The following is a 17,772-nucleotide window of genomic DNA, read 5'->3' as shown; positions in this document are numbered from 1 at the left end:
ATTATGATGTGCCTTGGTGTGTGCTTCCTTGGGTCCAGCTTCTTTGGGACTCTAAGCTTCCTGGATCTGCTGGAAGTCTATTTCCTTGGCCAGACTGGGGAAGTACTCCTTCATTATTTTTTCAAATAAGTTTTCAATTTCTTGCTCTTCTTCTTCTCCTTCTGGCACCCCTATGATTTGGGTGTTGGAACATTTAAAGTTGTCCCAGAGGTTCCTAAGCCTCTCCTCATTTTTTTGAATTCTTGTTTCTTCATTCTGTTCTGGTTGAATGTTTCTCTCTTCCTCCTGCTCCAAATCGTTAATTTGAGTCCCAGTTTCCTTCCCTTTACTGTTCATTCCCTGTATAATTTTCTTTATTTCACTTTGCATAGACTTCACTTTTTCCTCCATTTTGCAACCATACTCAACCAATTCAGTGAGCATCCAGATTACCAGTGATTTGAACTGTGCATCTGATAGGTTGGCTATCTGTTCATCGCTTAGTTCTACTTTTGGAGCTTTGATCTATTCTTTCATTTGGGCCATATTTCCTTGTCTCCATGTGCCTGTTACATTGGGAGGGGCAGAGCCTTAGCCATTTGCCAGGGAGGGGCAACCCAGGTGGCTGGGTTGTGACAATGAATGTGGGGGAGGGGTCCGAGAGGGAACAATGCCTCTTGCTCAGCTCTCCACCAGCTTTCAGTCACTTCCACCACTACCCACAGGCAAATTGAGCCCTTCTGCTGCTGATTCCCAGGTGGGTGGGTTTGTGTATATTTTAGAACCCTGTGGGTCTCTCCAACAGACTCTCCTGTGAGGCTGGGAGTTTTTTTGCTGCCACAACCCCCACCAGTTTTTATGACCAGAGGTTTTGAGGCTTTCTTTTCCTGTACTGGAACCCTGGATTGCATGGTCTGTCTCATTCCCCAGCTGTTCCTCATGGTTTATCCGCATGCAAATGTGGGACTGCCCGGTCCACCAGCCACTTTACCACACATCCTCTCCTCCCCGGCTACCTGTTTCTACCTCTTCTACCAGTCTGGATAAATGTTTCTTCTTTAACTCCTTGGTTGTTCAACTTCCATAAGGTTTGATTTTCTGGAAGTTCTGGTTATTTTTTGTTTTTGAATTTGTTGTTGTCCTTCTTTTGGTTGTGCAAGGAGACAAAGTGTATCTACCTATACCTCCATCTTGGCAGGAAGTCTCTGTGACTAATTTTAAAACTGGTATTTTATAATACTTCTTAATCCCTTTGACCTTTTTTGACCTTTTTGACCCATCACCCCACCCTTACCTTCCAACCCTCAGCAACTATCAGTTTGTTCTCTGTATTTATGAATTTTTTTTTACTTTGTTTTGTTTTTTAGATCCCACATATAAGTGAAATCATACGGTATTTCAGTTTCTCTGTCTGGCGTATTTTACTTAGCATAATATCCTCTAGGTCCATCCATGTTGTTGCAAATGGAAAGATTTTTATTCTCTCTTTCTTGGTTGAATAATATTCTATTGTAAATATGTGTAACATTTTTTTGATCCATTGCCTCTCAATGGGTACCTAGGTTGTTTCCAAATCTTGGCTATTGTAAATAATGCTGTAATGAACATAGCAGGTCTGCATGCATTTTGAGGGAATAAAGTGCATTTTTTTAATTTAAAAAGAATTGCTCCACTGGATAAGAATTAAATTAGGTGATCAATCAATAGTGCATTAAAGAAGATAGAAGTGTATTTTCTCTCCTGTGAAAGTAGTCCAGGGACAGGCAGCTCAGGGCTGGCAAAGAAACTTTACACCATCGGAAAACCAGGCTTTCTCGACATTGTTACACTGAATTTCATGGTCTAAGATGGTTGCTGAGATTCCAGCCATCATTACGATATTCCAATCAGTGAGAGGGAGGAAGGGAAAGAGAATCACATTCAATATTTCAACCTCAGCCACAACTTAGTCATATGGCCACATCTAGCTGATATTAACACTGTAAAATATAGACTTTACTCTGAGTTGCCACATGTACCACTAAAACCAGAATTCTGTTACTTAGGGAAAGAGGGGAAAAAAGTACCAAGGAACAATTAGATGTTCCTGGAACATCTATCCAGACTTAGCTACTACAGTAAATGAAATTTCCACGTTTATAACCCAAGAATTACTTTAGTCTTTCCTATTTGTTTTTTTTTCCTCTGCCCTCAACATGTGATCCCTGTAAAAAAAAAAAAAGTAAGTCCACTTACATCGTCAGCATATGAGTTTGCATATATCTTGTCCTGCATCATCTTGGTTCTCTTCAACAGACATAATTCATGCTGAAATGTGGAAAGTAATTGAAACCATGCCAAACCCTCTGCTTAAAGCTGGGTCCAATATTTCTTCTTCCAGTTAAACATTCAACTCACATAGGCAATAGCTAAATGGATTTGCATGTGACCACTGTGCCTGCAACCTTGAATTATGTCATCTCCAAGGGTCTGAGTCTGGCCTATGACCTCATAACTGCAACTTTCTTTGAGAGCCTGGTTTTGTGAGTCTCACAAGGAGGGAGAAGACTATACTGACACCCTGAGCATCCTCAAAGATTCCTGGATTCCTGGAATTTTATTAGTAACAGGTACCAAGACTCCAACTCCCTCCTTTTGTTGAGAAGACCCACAAGAGTTAAGTAACTTGTCTAAGGATATCAAGCTATTTAGTTACAAGACGTACTTTGATAATTACTCCTGGTCCAATTCTCCAAATATCATGAACAGGATATGAGCTGTGGTTGTTCAGGACCTATCTTTAGGTGGACACATCATCACTGTGGTTCTACCATATTTCCTTCCCACTGACACTCAGAAGCAGCTTTGTGATGTTCTATCAGCCTCACATAACCTCTACAGGAGGAGGACGCTAGCGTGGTAGAGAGTTACCGTCTCATCTGCAGGGCGAAGGGGCTTGACGGCCCTCTCCTTCGTGTGTGGTAAGATGTGCATGAGGAGCAGGAGTCATTGTTTCTTTCCAGATTTTTAGATCTCCCAAACGACAGTCCTAAGCCACCTCTTTCAGGTGTCACATGTATCAGGGGAACTCTGATAATTCATTTTTTTACCACTTACACAGGACAGAAAGTTGTATATGCTCACAGAATTATCAAACTGGAAGGGAGCTAGAGATCACTATTTTCTCAAGTTCTTGATTTCTCAGTTGCAAAATCTAAACCCAGAGAGATGAATTGATGTAGCCAAGATCATATTTCTTCATTATGATTTACAGAAAGCCAAAGCTTAAAACAACTCCACAGTTTATTTCCAATAATATTAACTCTTACTATTTACATAATAGACTAGTATCTGAAAACTAATTGCCCCCTTTAGATGAAAAAAAAAGTGTGGAGTTGCTCCAAAATCTTTTAAATGTATAATTACATGACATGGGCTAGGTTTATAAAATATTTTATTTACAGTAGAGCTTTACAAAAATAGTTTTAATAAAATTAATACAAAACCATTTTACAATATAACTTATATAACTATCTTCTCAAAAAAGTGACATTTGATTATAACACATAAACTACAATTTGTATTTGTTAAGTCACATTGTAGTATAAATATGTTTCATCACCATTTTTTAATAATAAGGTACATGCCAATAACAATGAACAATGGACAACAATGTTATTTTATTATTCTTCCAATGTAAAAGTCATCTCTGGCCAAAACAAAATTAACCAAAGAAAAGTAAAACAATTGTCCTTCTGTTCAACAACACAGTCCTTTTTAATTATTTGAGAGTTTATCGGACAAAGACACCGCATTAATTTGAAAGCACTGTGGCATAAAGTCTAGTAACAATATCCCCAAAAGCCTTCTCCGATGTCTTTGCTCAACTGTTTATTCAGTTTTTTGCCAAGATAAATAAAGATTGATCTCAACTCTCTCCTTCATTAGTCTCAAGTGTTCTTAATATGCATTGAGGTTTTTAGACCTTCCCAGCTGGCATATGTTTAAAATGTGAGTTTCTTTCTTTGGCTTCAAGTAGAGTTTCACAACGCTTAGGAAACATACTGAGCTCCTCCATGTGGCTGAATCTCAGTGACTCCCCACCCAACAACATTTCCCCGGATGTGACATGACTCTGCTCCTCCAGTCTCTCTTATCTCTTCGTTGCTGAGAACACGATCCCAGATATTGAAGCCTGTGAGTCTTCCAGAAAAAGCTAATGTTTCATCAAAGCCACCGCCCACACAGCAGCCATTCTTTTCTTGGCCAATCTGCAGTATGCCTCCCTCAGGAATAATGTGACCGGTGGCCATCCCTACAGTAGTAGCCACCAGTTCACCATTTACCCACAAGGACATGAGCCCTTTCTCTGAATTCCAGGTGCTGCACAGATGGGTCCACCTTCCCAGGGAAATCACAGTATCGGCAACCAGTCTGTTCTCCTCTCCACCCACCACAAACACCATGGACTGATTGCTGAGGTACAGCTGCATCTCATATGGATTCCTCTTCGTGCCATAGGAAAACAGGATGGTTTTGTTTAATACATCTGTGGCTTTGACCCAAATGCAGGCACTAAAAGATTCAAGCTTCATTGGTGTCGCTGGATGCACGCTTCCAAAAATCTTTTTGGAACGCATTGGGAATAAAATCGCTGTTTCACAACCTAGAGTAGCAAGACAATAAGAAGAATATGAAAGAAAATATGAAGTCATTCAGAAGTGATTCTGGTATTTAGGTATTTTAGCATGGACATTTTAATGATTACAATTGAAAATTATATGCAGTATCACATTATGACTTGAGGGGCCTCAAATGTACTCTCTGTAGAGCAAAGAAAACAGGAACAAAGAAAGCCAACTGTCTCCTTCAATGAAGCATCTAAACGGAGGGGAAGGCGTGCAGAGAAGCCAAACTGTCCAAACCACAAAATAATGAAAATCATGTTTTAATAAGTATTTCCCCTCCCAATTAACTTTTTTTCTTTGTTACAGCTCTTTAAAAAATGTTGAATCACTATGCATTAACTTCAAACAATGATACCATAATTTCCGAGAACTCAGGGCCAAACTGGTTTCCTTCTCCTTGATTTCACCAAGTTTCTAGAACAAAAACTTGTAAATTCTTTGATCTAGCTTACCTCATTTAGCCACTGTTAACATTCATTTTAAACATAGGACAGTCATGTTGTTGCTGAATATACCACATGTTCTCAGATACTTGTAAGTTTTGCAAAATTTGTAGAAAATTACCTTTGAAAGGCAACAATGTATAATAGGGATGACTAATTTGTATTGGGTGCTCACTATGTGCCAGATACTGTTCTTAACACTTTATATGCCATTTTAATCTTCATACCAACTCTAAGAGATAGTCATAATATTCCCATTTGACAGATAAGAAAACTGAGTCAAAGAGCACTAAGTACCGAGTTATGTTTACACAGTTGATAAGTAGTAAAACTGAGGTTTGGATTTGGGCACTCTGGCTGCAGAGCCAACACCCTTAACCTGCACACGCATTGCTCTTTAATGGTAGAAGAGCCCCCTGGATTTGGCTAGAACAGCTGGAATTCAGTTTGGTGTACTGCTAGTAAGCTGTGCAGCTTTTGATGAGCCCACTAATCTCTCCAAGCTTTACGGTTTTCTATAAAAGGTTCTTCCTTCCATTCTCCTTCCAATATTCTGTGAATTAGTAAGCAACAACTATGTAGCACTCAGGAAGGGCTGTGTAGACCAAGAGTATGCTTAAAAAATCTTACTTTGTTCTCATGCTTATAAATACTATTTAAGCAATAATAGAAAACTTTAAGGAAGAGTGAATTCTTCCAAGGGGATTGTTGGAAAACCTATTTCTGCTAAAGAGCACTTAGAAGGAGACTTTCAAACTTAGGGTCTGGGAGCTCAGTGAACTCCCCCCTCTGCTCCGCTCCAGATCACATGTCTGGTAAGGGGACTGGAAATGCTGAAATGAAGACCTTCTGGGTGTCTCTGGGAAACTATGTGCTAAAACCTTTAACAGATGAATTCTGCTTTATGCTAACTTCATATGTGTATAGACAAACAGATAAAGAAATATTTTTTAATCTAAATTAGGACCAGTCATTACCTCTGTAACAACCTAAGGAAGATTTGCCATAAAACAGATTTGAAAAGTAAATTTCCAGAGCATTTAAAGACTAACTGGTAAATAGACAGAACCTGCAGGAATCAAGCATCCATGAAAAGTACGCGAAGCTAAGTTAAATGCATGCAAGTGGCTAAGGGCTAGGCTCTGTCCTCAGAAAAATTAAACAGATGTAAACAGCCAAAGAAAATATTAAGATTCATAAAATCCTATAAAAGTAACTGCACTACTAAAGCACAAACCTGGCCCTGTCACTCTCTGGTATTAACTTTTTCACTGAATAATTTGAATTTTTGAAGATTTTTAAAAATTAATTTTTAATGAGACATTGATTCTTTTTCAAGTGAAATTGGTAGGTGCAATTTTGTTTTTCTAGCTGTGTTAAATAAATCAAACAAAGATCATGGAACAAAAGATCACATTATGCTTGGGCATTTGAGATATTCCCCTGTAATGTTTCAGAAAAATAGTGTTCAAGAGGGTGCCTACTGCAACCTAATTAACTGATTTCCTGTTTAAATAAGCGCAGGCAGTCAGGGTTGCATTCCAAAGCATTCCTTCATGGCCTCTCAAAGACCCAGCTTCCCCTGCAGGCTGCCCTGGTTCTGTGAGTTCATGGAGTGGAACTGCATGTTGGCAGGCTTTTTCTGGTTAGTTTTGGGGACCAGTGATGGAGGCTCTTGATATCTCTTTAAAATGTCAGAAACTCTCTCATGAAATAGCTTTTAACTAATAGGTTTTTCTGATTATGTTATCAAAGACCAAACAAAATTAAAACCAGGTTCTTCGGAGGCCAACAACAGAATGATTAGGAATCCCTTAGAAGCCAAGCTGGCAGGAAACCAAGAGGGGGGAAATCAAAGCATGTGAGTAAATGTATTATTGGATTTAATTAAAAATTAACATCTGAGGATTCAGAAATACATCCCTCTTCTGCTCTAACTAATATGCAGAGGTAAAGATGAAAATTGGAGTAATTCTTCAGTTTTTCAAGTACATTATATGGACAAAGACTTTACATGGTTTGCAAAAGACAAGAAATTTCACTCATTAAAAATAGCCACAGAATTATAATTTGTCTTTCTCACTTACATTGAGGATCTACTGTGTATTTGATATTATGCTTTTCCCCCCTCTGAAGCCCTACTGAATGTTTAAGAAAAGATGTTCTGAACTGATAAACAATCCTCAAACATTCAGTAAAGATTGATATTCTGGTACAGTTTCTGTAATTTAAATGCTATGTGCTTTCACACATGCTTATGATTTTCCTCATACACCATCCAATAAGAGTTGTTCTACACTGCCGGCTGCACTTGGGGTCCCTCAGCAGCCGGTTTATTCCAAAGCGTACACCCTGGGCCCTCCACTGGCCAGCTAATTCCACAGGCCCTGGGGGCTGGGGGCCCCTTGGGAATTCCATAACCCTTCCTGAGATCAGATTCAGCCCCAAGTCGCTTGCTCAGAACTGGCGGGAAGGAGAGGCTGGCCCAGGGACTGGAAAACATCCCTAAAAATTATGCTGGGCCCCAAAATAGCGCGGGGAACCAGAGCTTCCCTAACGAGAGAGACCGGCTAAATTTAGAAGAAGTGGAAATCCCTAACGGAGGGAAGCAAGACCGCTAGAGAGGTCAGTTATAACTGGCCAATACAGCCCCTGCAACGCCTGGGCAGATCGGGTGTCCGCTAGGGGCCCTTGCCTATTTTGAGCCTATGATGGTCTCCTCCATAGCTATTTTCGGGGTTCCTCGGGAATGGAGAATACTTTTTAAAGCCAGTTTTCCCGCCTTGTATACTTGTATAGTGTGTCTGTGCTCTGTGACTGCGTGGAGAAAGGGGGGTGGGGGGAAGAGTGAGTGAGTGAGTGAGTGAGTGAGTGAGTGAGTGTGTGTGTTTGTTTCCCCTCTTAAAGTGTCCGCTGGAGGGATGCCTGACTTGGCTTCCCGCAACGCGCGCTCGAAGAACAAAGCCGCAGGGACGACCCTGCCTGGCCGCGTCCTTACCTGCAGGCAGCCACCGCCTGGCCGCCCAGTCCTGCACAGCGCGGAGGTCCGCTCGCGTCCGCCGCAGCTCCTCGAGCACGGCGTCCAGGGCGCGCCCCGCCTCCCCCGGGCGCTGCGCCTCGGCGCCCTCCAGGCGCGCCAGCCTGCGGCCCGCCTCGCGGCTCGCTTGCAGCAGCTCGTCCAGCGCCGGGGCCAGCCTGGCCTCCGCGGGGGCTGCCGGTGCGCACGGCCTGGCCAGACTGCCGGCCAGCCGGCCCAGCTCTGCCCGCAGCCTCCGCAGCTCGCCACGGAGGACGTCGTCGGTGGCCTGCAGCAGCATGCCCTCCCTCATCTGCGAGTTCTCCAGCATGATGAAGAGCTTGTCCCACTCGGAGTGCTCCCGACGGCAGTCACACGGCGTAGCTAGAGCGCAGGACGCACACACATGTTACCGACCTGCCCAGGCCTTCCTTCGATGTGCTTTGTAAAAAGCTGACCTCCCCAGGTGGTCCCAAGTTATGGCCCAGCACCCCCCCCCTTCCCTTTAAGGACACCTGGAAGAAACAGCAGAAAGATATCTGAGAATGACAGAAACCATTCACGCAGGTACATGTTAAGCTGAACTCTATGAAATTGCCGTTCATGTAGCCCAAAACAGGCAAACGTAGGCGATTTCATAGGGTTCAGCCCGTTATGGATCTGTGACAGAAATAACTTTTTGAAAGCTTTCTTGAAGTGCTTCTCTCTTTTGCAAAACAAACTATACTTTTTAGCCCGTTTCACTGGCTACAAAATATATGTGATTTTTAGACCCAAAGCGGTTGATATGTAGTTAGGGTTAGCAGAGAAACAGTTAAAATGAACTTACGCTCCTCAGTGGGATGGAGTCCATTGTCTATTTCGTTGTCCAAATTCACATACATGAGCTCATAGTCATCCGAGTTCTCGGCACACGCTGCAGACCAGAGAACACAAAATAGAATCGCATAGAGATGCATTGCTGGAGAGAGACAAAGTTGTTCCGCGACTTCGCACAGCCGGTGGAGGGGACCAGCCTAGAGCCTCTCAAGTGAGCAGACTTTGAGCAGAGGCGAGTGAGAGTGAGAGGCAGGAGCCGAGAGCCCTTAATAAATGCTGGGGAAGCCTGAATGGGGATGAATGAGTAATGCCGGTGGCACTGCATAGCGGGAGTTCCCCTGAATTTGAGGGGGAGGGGGCTGGGTGGGAGGGTGAGGGAGACTTGGAGGTTGCTCAGTAGTAAACCACAAAGGTTTGCACAGCAGGCAGATTAATTGGAGGAGGGTCAGAGGGGAAAGGGGTGGGGGTGGGATGGGGGCGGGGGAGGGGAGCGGAGGGTGGGGACTGGGTTACGACTTTGCCCCTGAGGATTATCTTGTAACTTGAATTGGTAGCACTGAGGGATGGAAGGAAGGGGAGCTGGGTTAGGGAGAGAAATAATTTTCCCGGGCATAGAGGTGTGAAAGCAAGATCATCATTTCAGCATTTTGTGTGCAGTTTTATTATTTCACAACCTTTTATGGGTAGAAAACTCTTTTTCACTTTTTCTTTTGTAAGCAGTTTTACAGGTCTAAACCATGAAAGTAACTCACTGATTTTGAGATAAACCAACTTTGAATTTCTATGGCTCTGGGAGCCAAGTCTGTTTCTAGTTATTCTATCTTTAATCCTTATGGAGTTACTGTATAAACACACTTTTGTTTTTATTGATTTGGAAAAGAGGGGAAAGAAGGAGGGAAGGAGGAAGAGAGAGGGGAAACATCAACTTGTTGTTCCACTTATTTAAGGGTTCCTTGGTTGATTCTTGTATGAGCCTTGGCCCTGGAACAGACCCACAACCTTGGTGAATCCAGACAATGCTCTAACCACCTGGGCTACCCAGCCAAACACACTTTTTAAAATGACAACACAGCAAAACTGGTAAACCTAAAATGAGAAAGACCTGGTGGAGAGGAATAAACTGACTTTAGGTGTGTTTTTAATAACCCAATATTATATGTAAATTATATTTTTCCACTAGCCTTAGAATCAAAAGTCATGTTTTTAGAGTAAATTTAGGGGTTCCTGCTTCTGCCAATGTATGGAGATCTATCTATATTGAAAACTTTCCTGCACAAAACACCTAGAAATGTGTTTAAATAATAATTTTAAATGTACAAATAAGTATCTCCCTAAATAAGGGAAATATTCAGGGGCAAAAGATAGAGAAGGAACCAAAACCAGAAGGGTAAGCCCAAGAGCTGATGCTGGAGAACCCCTGGAGAGAGGCTGTCAGGTCTCTAACAGCTGTATTAGTGACCATGTGGGAGCAAAGCTTATGCCAGGGTGGAGAGTTAGAAGTGAGACCCTCACCTAAAGCCAGATTCTCAGGTAGGTAATAGCCTTACTCTCTGTCCTAGCTCCAGAGAGTGGAAAGTAAGCGTGTTTCTCTTTGATGGAATTCAACAGAGCCCCGTCTGTAATCCCAGCCACATCCGTAATGTCTCCCCAAAGACGCCGACATCTTAATCCTTATAACCAGTGAACACAGTATGTTTTTCTGCACTGAAGAAGGAATTAGGGTTGTTTCATAAAAGAGAGAGGGAAAGTCCTAGATTATCCAGATGGGCTCCATGTAATCACAAGAGTGCTTAAAAGTGGAAGAGAGGCAGAAGAGACAATCAGGGAAAGAAGTGTGATAAGGGAAGCAGGGTCAGAGAGATGCTGTGCTGATGCCTTTGAAGATGGAGAAAGGGGACTCTGAGCCAAAGAAGGCTGGTGGTCTCCAGAAGCCAGAAAAGCCAAGGAAACGGATTCCCTCCCACCACCTCCAGGAAGGAACCCAGCCCTTCCAGCATCTGAATTTTAGCCCAGTGAGATTCACATCAGCGTTCCACACTATAGAAATATAGGATAATAAATTTGTGGGGTTTTGGACTACTGAGTTTTTGGTAATTACTTATGGCTGCAATAGAAAACTATTAAAATCACTGCAAGGAAATTTTAGAAGATCTAGAAACTTAATTCCCAAGGACATACTCATGGCTTTGCTACTGTGTGGTCTAAAGACCATCAGCATCACCTTAAAAATCGGTAAAAAATCAGATTCTCCAGCCCTACCCTCAACCTGCTGAAATAGTGTCCGGGTTTTAACAAGTTTCCCGGGTGATTTCTAAGCACACTGAGCTCAAAAGCAGTGTCCTAGGGAATACCTCCCATTTATACACAAAGAAATAAGGATAAAAAATACAGCACTATTAGTAAAAACAAATAATCTTTCAACCATAGAGTATATTAATAAATTGTTGCATATTTTTACAATGGAATACTATACAGCTGTAAGAATAAAAGAAGAGCTTCTTGGAGATAAAACTTCAAAATAATGTTGAGTAGGGGAAAAAAACATGTTGCAGAGAAATATGTTCAATATGATAATATTGATATAAAATTTAAAGCATGCAAAATAAGACCATGAAATGGTTATTGATACATACACATGCAATTAAAGTATAAAAACATTCATGACGATAAATACCAACTTCAGGATGGTGGTTCCTTCTAAGGAGAAAAAGAAATGAATGGGATGGGAAGCAATTATGGCATAAAGTTAAGTTTTGGCAAAGCTGCTTGGTAGATGCACCAGTGTTTCTTCTATTATTGCCTGCATTTGTCTCGTGGCTGGAATATTTCATAATTTAAAAGACTATACTAATTTATTAATGGAATTTATAGAATTTCTACATCAGTTTCTAACTCAAAAAAAAGTTCTTACGCATTTATTTTTGTATTGTTTGATCAAAACTCAAGTCAAGTGAAAAATGACTGATCTGGGGGTTTCCCCTTCGAGGCTCCCAGGGCCTTTAGGAAGTGTTGTACCAAAAATCATCGCACCAATTTCCTGTCTTGAATCCCAACAACAGTCCCATTCATCATGACCCTTTTCAGAGGTGATCAGTTTTCCTACGTAACTAAACTCTATGATCCAATGTGCTCTGTGTACGCTTAAAATTCCTGATCTTTTAAGGAAAAGCCCTTGGTAAAAATAAACAAAATAAAACGATATTTTTCAATGGACACAGCATTTTCTTTAAAAGGAAACCCTGAATATTTCCAACACCTTGTACTCTATGGGCATCTAAGAAAATCTGTTTGAGACTAATTCTATGAACCACATGTGGAAAAAGCAATTCTCATTATTTATTGTCACTCAAATACATTCAGTTTGATCCAGAATCAGCCTTTCATTAAATTTAGTTATTGACACTCTGAAAATAGTGACCTTCCTTTCTTTATTCTGATATCTAAATGTCCTTTATATGTGGGCTTGTCCCCACAATTTAATAAAGGTCTACATATGTGTAATCACTGCTTATGTGATTCTTTCTGTGTATATTTTCTACATACAAAGCCGAATTTAATGTAAATAGAAGCAAGAAAATTCTTGTCCAAGAAATGCATAGGAACCAGTTCTCCTGAGACAGTTCAGTACATGAGAGTATTTTGAGGGGAAAAAAAATCCATACCATAAAGTGATAGGCAGATGTTTCCCATATGTTGTTTGCGGATAAATCCCTCTAGTTTATGTAATATTTATTCTTGAGATTTTGCCATTTTAAATCCAGTTGTTCATACATGTCTTTGAGGCAAATCACATGTGACAAACAAGCTGACTCTAAACTTCCTTTGAAATAGTGCAGAAATGGGGATTTAAATTTGCATTGCTACTTTCCTAACTATTCATAAAAACAAGGCATAGTTTCCATATGTCCGTTGTCTAAATCATGTGCCTGGTATTTCTCAGGAATGTGAATATATTCCTCTGCACTTTATTTTTTGTTGTTCAGTTTCATTTAGGTTCATGCTTATGACACTTAGTTTTCACTTAAACAACATCCAAATGTTCTCATCAGGGATCCTTCAGAACTGTTTCCTTCTCAAGGGTGTGGTCTGATTACTGTCAAAGTTTCCTTTCTCCCCATGGTGCATTACTCAGGAAAATTTTTCATTAGATAACAATGCTAATCATTTCATACAATATTCTCTTTTATGGAATCGTTTTATTGTGCTTTTGTGATTTCTTGGAATAAGCAGCGTAAGGTATTGTACAATGTTATTTCAGCAGAAGACTTGGACATCAGCTCATGCTATTTAATGTGTGAGTACAAAGGTTATTGCATTGACAGTAATGTTATTTCTAGTGCTCATGGATTGATAATGTCATCATTCCTTTTATTGTTTTCTCAACAGGTAATGCCATGTTGCTGAGAGTGTTACCTGCTGTGTATGAAAAACAGCCTCATCCAATTAACAGACACCTGACAGAACTCCTGGCCTTGATGTCTCAGCTGGAACAAGCAGAACAGTACCATCTCCTACGGCTTTTGCACGTAGCTGCAAAGAGAAAGCAACCAGAGGTAAAGAGTACATCATGTACTTGATGGTCCACACAGCCAGGCATGTCTTTGAGCAGGATGTGTACTTCAGGTTAATTCTCTCATGTGTCTATACACACCCATCTTTAAATGAAAGCACTCATCCACTTCTTCTAGAATCATAAAAATCAGGAGGTGATGGCAGAAGTTGGGTACTGTCTTGGGGTTCTACAGAGAAACCAAACCAATAGGATTTACGTGTATGAGTGTGTGTTTCTGATTTATTATAAAGAGTTGGCTTATGTGATTATGGAGGCTGAGAAGTCCTACAATCTTCCATCTGCAAGATGAGTGCTCAGGAGACCAAATGCTGTAATTCAAGCCTGAATCTGAAGACCTTAGAAACAAGAGAACTGATGGTGTGAGTTCTTATGGAAGTCCAAATACCCGAGAACCTGAGGGATGATGGTCTAAGTTCCTGTCTGAGAATAAGAGAGGACCGATGTCCTTGCTCAAAAAGTCATATTCAGGCCCCTGACAGACTGGATGAGGCTCGTCCACCCTGGAGATGGCAATCAGTCTACTGCCCTCTAATGTCCTTTACTCAGTCCACTGATTTAAACACCAGTCTCATGCGGAAACACTCTCACAGACGCCCAGACTAATGCTTAACCAAATATCTGGGCACCTAGTGACCCAGTGGAGTTGACACACAAAATAACTATCATGGGTGCAGTAATAAAACACATCAAATGTGCAAATCTGTGGCCACTGAAGGACAGCTTTACTGAGGCTGAGTGTGGTCAAGCAGTCCTAGGAATCTATGGTTTTTCAGAGCTGAGGGGAAGACCCTTCCCTGCCTTGATAGATGAGGAAATCAGCCCGCACCGAGGCTCGTCTTCTAAAGAGCAAATTAGTTATCATTCTTTGGATTGAAGTAAAAGATTGTAACACCATCTTTTGCCATGTATAATGTGCACCCACATTTTTGTGCACATTATCACAGGATTATTATACCCATGGTATGTAATCATTATACCCATGTATAATGCACATCTTTATTTTTCCCTCAAAAATTTGGGCAAAAAAAGAGAATTATACATAGAAAAATACAGTAATTAGGATACTTGTGATTATCAGTAACAGAACACCCAACCCACACTAGTGTAAACAATAAAAGGAATTTATTAACTATTGTAATGGGAAAGAACCCTCAGATGAGGCTGGATACAGGGGCTCAAATAATGTGAACAAAACAGTTTCTCTATTCCTGTTTCTCAGATATGACTCCTGACTTTGGTTTCCTTTCTCTGCAGGCTGACACTGGTTAGGTAACTTTCCCAGAGCCCTACAGGTCAGGCCAAGCTACATTGTAAACCCAGTCTAAATCTAAATAGTAAGATCTTTTAACCTCAAAACAGTAAAAAAGTAAGGCTGCAAGGCTGTGGCTAGTACAGCAAATGGCAGTTCTGGGGCCACAGCAGAAGAAGCTAGTCAGGAAGGTATGCTAGACAAGAGGAAGAGAATTGAACTGAACAAGGAGGAGAGGGTGAAAACAGATTCATGCAGGTACTGTGGGTGCTGAGTGTGGATCCCAGAATGAAGACACAAGGGCTTAGGAAGCAGCCACAGTGATGCAAACAGACATCCCCTATGCCAAGGTCCTAATGGTGGGAAGAAGTTATGATGGGAGAGCCATCCAACCCTTTGTGTCTCATCAACGTGCCCCTTCTTGTTAAAGTAGCACCCCTGCCTTGCCTCCTTCAGTCATCAGCTCTTCTTTAGCTCACCCTTGATTGCTGAGATGCACAGGCAGTGAGCCAGAGAGTGCCTGATTCACTTCCTCTGCCTTAAGTTGTTCCTTAATTAGACAGCAGGCAAAGGGAATGGGAGAAATACAGTGAAAGGGTGTACTGAGAGAGGACAGCGAAATTCATGGCAACAATCAGAAATGAGGACTGAGGTTTTCGATGACAGTCTGGTTCATTTAATTTCAGATGAAATAGGAAGCTAAAAGGAGAGGTTTTTGACCTTGTGAAATTTGGATTAAAGTGGAGCTTTTCCTTCTGCATAAAAGCTGTGCCAATGCTCTGCAACTTGGAGGTAAAGTGCTGGGGCTCTCCAGTGAGGGCAACATGCAGAGCTGTTTCACGCTTTCTTGAATGTCATCCTAATTACCCACCTTCTGTGACTGGTGATAACCTGGCTTTCAAGGGCTAGAGGGTCAACAGTTGGCTCTTGAAAGAAACATCTTCCCTATGTATGGCTGAGCAGTCCAGTAGTCCATGGGACTGCAAACATGGCATAGCTTTTTCAACATCAACCATATGTCTGTGGACTTCCATGTGGCTGGTGGGACAGGTGGGTTCCCTTCTGTCATTGCGGCCCTCTGGTGATCCCTCTCTTAGTAAGCCATCCTTTCTAGGTGAAAATAGGCAGTTCCTGGTTAGTGATTCATGGCAAGAATTTCCAGAGAATCCTTAGAGTCCATTTATAGAAAGAGGCTGGGTGGTCAGTTTTTCCAGGTGGCCTTCTGGAGCTAAGCCTGTGTTCTTGGCTGCCACGAATTCTGCTGCGGCCTAGCCAATGAAAGGAACAGAATTCAGTAACACATACGATTGTATCTGTTATCCTCAGAACAAGGGCTTCTAGCCCTAACTGTACAGAGATGAGTAGCAGCAAATGGCAAGCTCAGCCCTCTGTGGATTAATATCCAGAGTCAGAGGAGCTACTTTTATGGTCTATTCCCTAGGAAAGAGAGTCATTTTCTAGGCTTTTTCTCTCAGTAGTGTAGAGCACTTCTATTTACATACCTAATCCTACAGTACCATTCAAAGCATCACCATGCTGACATTCCTTAGATGTCACTTTTGGTATTTAAAATAAGACATCAGTTGCACAACATTAAGAAGATAGTGTTAGAGTGAGTGCATGCACACACATGTATACACACAAACAGGTCTACCTTTTATTCTATACATTTAAGTTATGGTGGTCTGTTTCCAGATGGCTTGCCTTCAAGGTACCAGTTGCTTGGGGTGATGAGATGTGTCTACAACATTTCAGTTCAGCGACAAGATACTAAACTTGTCAGCACACTGCTATGGAAGAAAATAAAAAGGCAGCAATCAATTCTGCTCAGGACTGACCAGAGAAGCCAGGGATAGGACCCTTCCCTAGGCTACTGGGTTCGTGTCCGAGCCTGTTCGCAGTTCCCATCCATTCCCCCACCTACTAACCATAGTCCGAATAACTCAGAAGCCCTTTTGTACGTGTCTCCATCCTGTTTCCAGAGCTTATTAACAGAACAGGCCTGTTACCAGGGTCTGTTCTCCCAAGGACAGGCTATGCCAACAGTGTGACCCCACAGGCCTGAAGGGTAGCCTTGATGAGCTGTGGGCTCATCGTATGTGGGCTGGAGTATCCATATATTTGCATAAGAGACTCCTTGAAGGGCAAAGCCAGGGATAGGAGGAGAAGGGAGGGGAAAGGTATGGAAGCTAAGTGCCATTTCTTCCTGTTCCTTCTACAGAAGCTAAAAATTGCTATAAAAATACATGTCAGGTAGAAGGATAGAGCATTTTTTAATAGCTACTGAATATTTAGGTGCAGGGTCTTCAGGCCTCCATGAGTACCCCAGCCCCAGGTCCTGCTGGAGGGAAGCCTTCCCAGAAGTCAGCTGTTTGAGATGGACTTCGAAAGTATGAGACTTCTCTTTGTGTTCTAGGCACTGCGGGTGGTCAATGGCCTGTTACTGAGTGAGAGGGTGCGTGGGGAGAAAGGCAGCAGATTTGCCCATCAGTGAAGACCCTGGAATGCTGTGGCCAGACCAGATTCCGGCCATTGGCTTCAGGAAACCTTTGAAGTCTTGACATGATCAAATGGGGTTTTAGGACAGTAACTCTGATGGCAGTGAGGAGACTTAACAGAAAAAACAGATACTTCAGGCTATAAGGCCAGTTTGAGAGCTTTTTCAGTGGCCCATGGAATGGGACTTATGGCCTGAACAAAGGCCGTGGCATCTTGCTCTCTGCCAGCCATCTGTGTTGTCAGAGTGGCCACTCTGCTCGGAGCAAAGGCAAAGCTTTTTCTGAGACATGCAGCAGCTCTGAAGAGACCAGACTAAAGAAATGTCCTGTGTTTGGAAACTAAAATTCTTTCTTACCCAAGAGTAATCTATCTAAATCTCAAAGCACAACTTCCTTATCACATGTACGATAAACTTTAAGAAATACTGATCTTTTCTATCACCATCATAATAAACTTTGATTTATCAGGAAACTGTAGGAAGTAATAAACTTTTGTCTAATTGGTGGAACTGATATCACTTTGTTTAC

General features: G+C 41.8%; 2 protein-coding genes across 2 annotated transcripts in view; one reads left to right on the top strand and one right to left on the bottom strand.

Annotated features, from left to right (window-relative positions):
* VEPH1 (ventricular zone expressed PH domain containing 1) overlaps positions 1-17,772 on the top strand; it is a 187,565-nt gene that overhangs the window by 38,928 nt on the left and 130,865 nt on the right. The window contains exon 5 of the mRNA XM_054579995.1: positions 13,311-13,477. Coding sequence (XP_054435970.1) covers positions 13,311-13,477 — 167 coding nt within the window. The remainder of the gene's footprint in view (positions 1-13,310; positions 13,478-17,772) is intronic.
* PTX3 (pentraxin 3) lies at positions 3,749-9,130 on the bottom strand. Its single transcript, XM_054580008.1, has 3 exons — positions 8,935-9,130; positions 8,088-8,489; positions 3,749-4,624 (listed from the first exon to the last, which is right to left on the bottom strand). The coding sequence occupies exons 1-3, from the start codon at positions 9,062-9,064 to the stop codon at positions 4,011-4,013; spliced, it is 1,146 nt and encodes a 381-aa protein (XP_054435983.1). The 5' UTR covers positions 9,065-9,130; the 3' UTR covers positions 3,749-4,010.

This window comes from Pteronotus mesoamericanus, unplaced genomic scaffold, assembly GCF_021234165.1.
Source record: "Pteronotus mesoamericanus isolate MK-2021 breed Mesoamerican mustached bat unplaced genomic scaffold, CSHL_Meso_final contig_116, whole genome shotgun sequence".
Taxonomy (NCBI): Eukaryota; Metazoa; Chordata; class Mammalia; order Chiroptera; family Mormoopidae; genus Pteronotus; species Pteronotus mesoamericanus.
This window is presented reverse-complemented; position numbering and strand designations above follow the sequence as displayed.